The following is a 6,104-nucleotide window of genomic DNA, read 5'->3' as shown; positions in this document are numbered from 1 at the left end:
GTGTGTGTGTGTGTGTGAGAGTGTGTGTGTGTGAGTGTGTGTGTGTGTGTGTGCACATGTGCGCGTGTGTGTAGGTCAGAGGACAACTTTCCAGAGTTATTTCTCCCCTTCTGAGGGTGGGGCAGAAGACCCCTTTACCTGCTGAGCAATCTTGCTGAAAGTTTATAAAAATTAACTAAGATTTTATGTCGTCTCTTAGTATAGACTTTTTGCATAATGTTTACAAGGTTCATACACGACATTAGCAACCTTTTCCACATATTAAGATTTATTTATTCCATTTTTATATTTGGATAATAGTCTATTATATGGATTTAGTGTATATTGTTTAGCTCATCAGATACCGAGTATATACACATAGTTTGTTACTGTTTTTTGGCAATGAATAATATTGTTATAAACATTCACATGTGTACTTTTTGTGGCTATGTGGTTCTATTTCTTGTGACTGCACGTTTGGAATTAACGTTGTTAAGGCATACAGTCAATCTGAGTGTCCTGTTTCCCAAAGTTGCATTTCATATTTCCAGTAGTGTTTGTGGGTCCCAGTGTCTTCACATTCTCAACAACACTTGTTACATTCTTCTATGCCCACGTTAAGTGTTAGACATTAGTCTTCATCTGCCCTGGTAATGCTAATGATGTGCGACACCTCTTTAGGTACTTGTGGGCCATTTTTATTTTAGAAAAATGATTCGAGACAGGGTTTCTCTGTGTAGCCCTGGCAGTCCTGGAACTTACTCTGTAGACCAGGCTGGTCTCGAACTCAGAAATCCGCTTGCCTCTGCCTCCCGAGTGCTGGGATTAAAGGCGTGCGCCACCACTGCCCGGCGAAAACTGTCCTTTTATCTTTTGTCCATCTTAAGTAGAATTGTCAGGTCTGAAGAGAAGGCTCAGCGGGTAAGAGCACATATTGTTCCTGAATATGCCCCAAGTTTGCCAAGCACAGACCTTGGCATGAAGGGGGATTCTGAAAGAAGGGGAGTCTGGGAGCAGCAAAAAGAATGACTTGAAGTCAAATCATGAATCCAAGCTGTGTTCTGCTTGATCCAGCTTTTCCAGACTGTTGCTATGTTCTGCTTTCTCTCTATAAGTTGTCCTCTGGCCTACACACACACACACACACACACACACACACACACACACACACACACACACACGAACCCACGCCATACTGTGACATGCATGCACACAATAATTTTTATCCTAAAAACTTCTCTAGATAGCTTGTATCTTGCAGAACTCAGTCCAGTGTTTCATTTTCCTTATCAACCTAGTCTTTTGCTCCAGGGTTGCTTTTGATTATCTTATGAACCATCATCTCATTACCCCACCCTTTGATTAGAAAGAGACTGCAAGCATACATTTTGTTCTTAACATTGCAAAAGAATTTAGAGATCTGTCTACCTTTGTTAAGCATAGGTGTGAAACTAGTTGGGTGGGACCCTGCCCGGAAATGACCATTTCTACCACACCTAGGCCTAACCTCACTCTGTCCTAGGCTGACCTTGAACTCAGGAATCTGCCTGCCTTTTTATCTTTCTGACAAGCTGGCTCATAGTGTAGCTGCCTTTGTTGCTTTAGATTCATGAAGCCCATCATAATTCATGTTGCATCCTTATACTTTGCATAGTTGAGAAACATATCATATATTTGGAGCTCTTTCCCATAGTCCTAAGGATTGTCCTGAAGGTTCCAGTCTTGGCAAGACATTAGTCCCATCCTCACTCCTGGACTCCTGTTATCTCAGATTATCATGGCGTCACTATATTAACAGGGAGGTCATGTCTTGGAGGAACGAGGAAATATGTCCATTAGTACATAAATAAGCTTTATGCCCACAGCAGCCATTGACACTAGCGGAGCCTCATACCAGGGGCCTGTCCCAGGGCCAGGAACCATGTCACTCTGACTCTACCAAGGCCAAGCTGGGCTCAACACAAGTTTAATTACCAGTACCACCAGGGAGTTCTCAATTCCCTGTAGCTTCAGCTCTAGGGGATATGACAGCACTCCAACCTCCTCATACAAACACACACACACACACACACACAATTATGAGAAACTAGTCTTTTGCAGGGCCATGGTGATGCATGCCTTTAATCCTAGCACTTGGGAAGCAGAGGCAGGCAAATTTCTGAGTTCGAGGCCAGCCTGGTTTACAGAGTGAGTTCCAGGACAGCCAGGACTACACAGAGAAGCCCTGTCTCAGGGAAATAACAAAACAAACAAACAAACAAACACTAGTCTTTTTATTTCTGAGTCGTGAGAACCCTTTCTATATTCTAGCATTTATCATACACAGTTTCCTACCCACCACCTCTACTCTGTAAGAGATCTTTTACTTTCTTGATGTTACACTTTACAAAAACAAGTTTGGTGATGTTTAATTTATCTGCTTTTTCCTTTTCTTTTTCTTTTTGTCTTTTTTTTTTTTTCATATTCAGTCAGCGTTTTCCTCATCCAAGGCTACAGTATCATGCCTCTATTTTTTATATTCATATCTTTACCTCTTAACGTCATAGATACATTTGTTAGGGGTTTTGTTTATCTTGGGTTAGTAGTAGGTGGCCAGGGCCAGACTTGACATTTTGCATGTAGAGATTGAAGAGGTCAGCTCTGCTGTTAGAAAAATCCACAGAGCCGGGCGTGGTGGCGCACGCCTTTAATCCCAGCACTCGGGAGGCAGAGGCAGGCGGATTTCTGAGTTCGAGGCCAGCCTGGTCTACAAAGTGAGTTCCAGGACAGCCAGGGCTACACAGAGAAACCCTGTCTCCAAAAAACCAAAAAACCAAAAAAAACAAAAAAAAAAGAAAAATCCACAGGACCTCCTCCACTCCTGGGGGGGGGGGGTGGATAGGTCATAAAGAACATAGGTACCCCTCCGCTCCAGAAGGGAGGGGTTAATTACATTCCTCAGACCACAGGGAGGAGGGACCGACCACCAGAGCTCCAGGACACATTCCGAGACCTTTGGCCACCCACTTCATTCCCTATAGACCAATCAGTTTAAAAGTCACACTGTTCTGCTAATCATATTGTGCCTAATGGCAGTGGCCCTGAGAACTGTATAAAGGCTCCCTGGATGGGCAGCCCGGCATCACTCTGCCTATGTGCAGGGTGACCCCAGCATGCTGGATTAAATAAAATTCCTCTTGATTTTGCATTGATTCTGGCTCCACGTGGTTCACTCAGGGGATTCCGGGTAAGCTAAGGCTCAACAGAGTCTTACAAGATCATTTGTTTTACAAGCTAAGGGCTCATGTTTCTTGGTGGATTGTCAGCCATACTTGTTGGAAATCTCAGGGCAGCAAGCACACATGCTTTGACTCTAAGTCAGGCCTCTTGCCTAGCTTGGGTCATTTGTTAGCCTGTGTTATGTTGGAACCACAGTTCTGAGTTGCAGTCACTTTGTACTGACTGAAGTCCAGCTCTGTTCTTGTATTTCAAAATTTCCTGGGCTCACTGGATGGTGATGGTGTGTGCTTTTAATTTCAGTACTTGGGAGGCAGAGACAGGCAGATCTCTGTGAGTTCTGGGCCAGCTTAGTCTACAAAGTAAATTCTAGGGCATCAGGGGCTACACAGAAAATCCCTATCTTGAAAACAACAAAACAAAACCCACAAGTTTCCAGATCACCACACAAAATCTTGGCTTTTCTGGGTTCCTTGAGTTCTTGTATGCATTTGAGAAGCAGGTTGTCTCCAGCTTGTCTCTTTCTTCAAGAAGCCAGCTAGGTGTTGTGAATCTGTACGTCACTTTGGAGTGTCTGACCAGTCAACACCAACTTTGGGATGTACTTCTGCCACCCACCATAAATTTTATGTCACCATTTATTTTGAGCCAGGGTCTCACATTGTAGCTCAGGCCAACCTAAAACTCACTACACAGCCCAGGCTGGCCCACATCTGCTTCTGACTCCTGAATACTGGATTCAAGGGATAAGCCACAATCCTTATTTTTATTTATTTTGCCATCTAAATAATACTGATTATTCTAATGAATAGCATTTTATAGCATTTGAAGAGTAGATGTATTTCATATTTGTTATTAAATTCATGGCTTTTTGAGGACATTGCATATGGGATTGTTTCTTCAAACTTAGATTGCTATTTCATATATGTAAAACTACAATTGACGGGTTTTTATGCTGAACTCCCATATTCTGATCTGGCTGAGTTTGCTTACTAATATGGGTTTTTTTTTTTAGTAGAATCCTTGAGATTCTGTGTGTGTGTGTGTGTGTGTGTGTAAGAGAAATTTATTTGACCCAGCTTTTAAAAGTTTGAAATCTTCTGTCATAGGCTACTGTGTTTCTACAAGAAGCCAGCTTGTATTTTGGAGCAAATCAATGTTTCTTTGGAGGGAAGTCTGGACACTCATCTTCCAGAAAGAAACAGTTGCTACTTTGTAATTATTTCCATCGCTTTTAAAACCAGCTCTTACTCTGTAGCCTAAGCTGGCCTCAGATTTACAGTCTCTTGAACGCTGGGCTTAGAGGTCAACTTCGCCCTGTCCATTGTAATTACACTTTTACGATATGTAAAGTATAGCCGACTTTCGGGTGGGAAAACACAGTAGAGAAAACAAAGTCTTGCAAATAAAGTCAGAGGAAAATGAGCTTGTTTGGTAAAGTCTTGGCTTTAAGTAGCATCACCATTCCTGGTGGGTGACCTGATGGAAGAAGTAGGCACAAAGTGAAGTCATGCTGATTTCAGCATTGCATTCGCTTTCCTTTCCTGGAAGAGTAACGGAGCTTAGAAACGTGTGCCTCTGCCTCTCTTAACCCTGTTTCCAGTGCTGCCATCTCATTGGCAGCCAGTCCAGCTTGCCTCCTCTCTGAGTGGCCTTACTCTACGGATAGGACTTTAGGATCTTATGTTTTATGCCAGGAGAAGCCTTTACCTTTTTCTCACTCCTTTTAAGTCAGTGATGGGGCTAGGAACATGCCAGAAGATTCTCAGCTATTGAGTTATAAACCAAGAAAGCAACGAAATGGCAGAAAAAAGAAAGCTTTCTCTTCTTTCCTAAGACTTCAGGTTAGGGACTTGAGACGGGGCACAGTGGCTCTGGTGCTGTTCTTCCACAGGACCTGGGTTCAATTCCCAGAGCCCACACGGGAGTTTACAGCTATCTGGACCTCCAGTCCCACAGGATTCAATGCCCTCTTCTGGCCTCTGTGGGTACTGCATGCACATGATAACACAAAATACTCATGAAATAAAAAAAATGTAAAAAAAGCAAACAAAAACACCTTTAGCTTAGCTCTAGAAAATTCTGGAAAGGTATGGATATAGTGAGGGCTTAGCTTGGTCATAGGAAAGTCCCACGTTTTAACTCCTGGAGTCTCTATGATATAGGTCATTTGCCTTTGGAAGGCAAAATGTGGGGCTTAACCAGGCATGGATGTTGCTTTGTTTCTTAGTTTCCCATTTTTTAGCTGTCAATTGAGGCACACTCCTCTCGTTGCCTCAGAAGCCTCAGGACACTTCTTAAACACTAAAAAAAAAGATACTGTCTGGGGCAACATGTTCATGTTTTCTAAAGTAAGTGATGGGCATCACCGAGGGATCTGCACCATAGAGGGATGAGTACCACCAAGGGATGAGCACCACTGAGGGATGAGCACCACTGAGGAATGAGCACCACTGAGGAATGAGCTCCACAGAGGGATGAGCACCACTGAGGGATGAGCACCACTGAGGGATGAGCACCACTGAGGAATGAGCTCCACAGAGGGATGAGCTCCACAGAGGGATGAGCACCACAGAGGGATGAGCACCACTGAGGGATGAGCTCCACAGAGGGATGAGCACCACTGAGGGATGAGCTCCACTGAGGGATGAGCTCCACAGAGGGATGAGCACCACTGAGGGATGAGCACCACAGAGGGATGAGCACCACTGAGGGATGAGCTCCACTGAGGGATGAGCACCACAGAGGGATGAGCACCACTGAGGGATGAGCTCCACAGAGGGATGAGCTCCACTGAGGGATGAGCTCCACAGAGGGATGAGCACCACTGAGGGATGAGCACCACAGAGGGATGAGCTCCATCAGGGGATGAGCACCACTGAGGGATGAGCACCACAGAGGGATGAGCT

General features: G+C 44.2%; 1 protein-coding gene across 2 annotated transcripts in view; it reads left to right on the top strand.

Annotated features, from left to right (window-relative positions):
• The window catches only part of LOC110296011 (calcium-binding mitochondrial carrier protein Aralar2-like), an 87,581-nt gene that overhangs the window by 76,748 nt on the left and 4,729 nt on the right, over nucleotides 1–6,104 (top strand). Inside the window, exon 5 of one of the 2 annotated variants that reach the window (XM_021164489.2) lies at nucleotides 4,305–6,086. The exons of the other annotated variant lie outside the window; for it this stretch is intronic. Coding sequence (XP_021020148.1) covers nucleotides 4,305–4,414 — 110 coding nt within the window. The 3' untranslated portion in view covers nucleotides 4,415–6,086. Of the gene's footprint in view, nucleotides 1–4,304; nucleotides 6,087–6,104 lie in introns of those variants that run through there. 2 annotated transcript variants of the gene reach the window in all.

Source organism: Mus caroli, chromosome 6, assembly GCF_900094665.2.
Source record: "Mus caroli chromosome 6, CAROLI_EIJ_v1.1, whole genome shotgun sequence".
Lineage (NCBI taxonomy): Eukaryota > Metazoa > Chordata > Mammalia > Rodentia > Muridae > Mus > Mus caroli.
The sequence above is the reverse complement of the archived record's forward strand: the minus strand, read 5'-3'. Positions and strand labels throughout refer to the sequence as shown.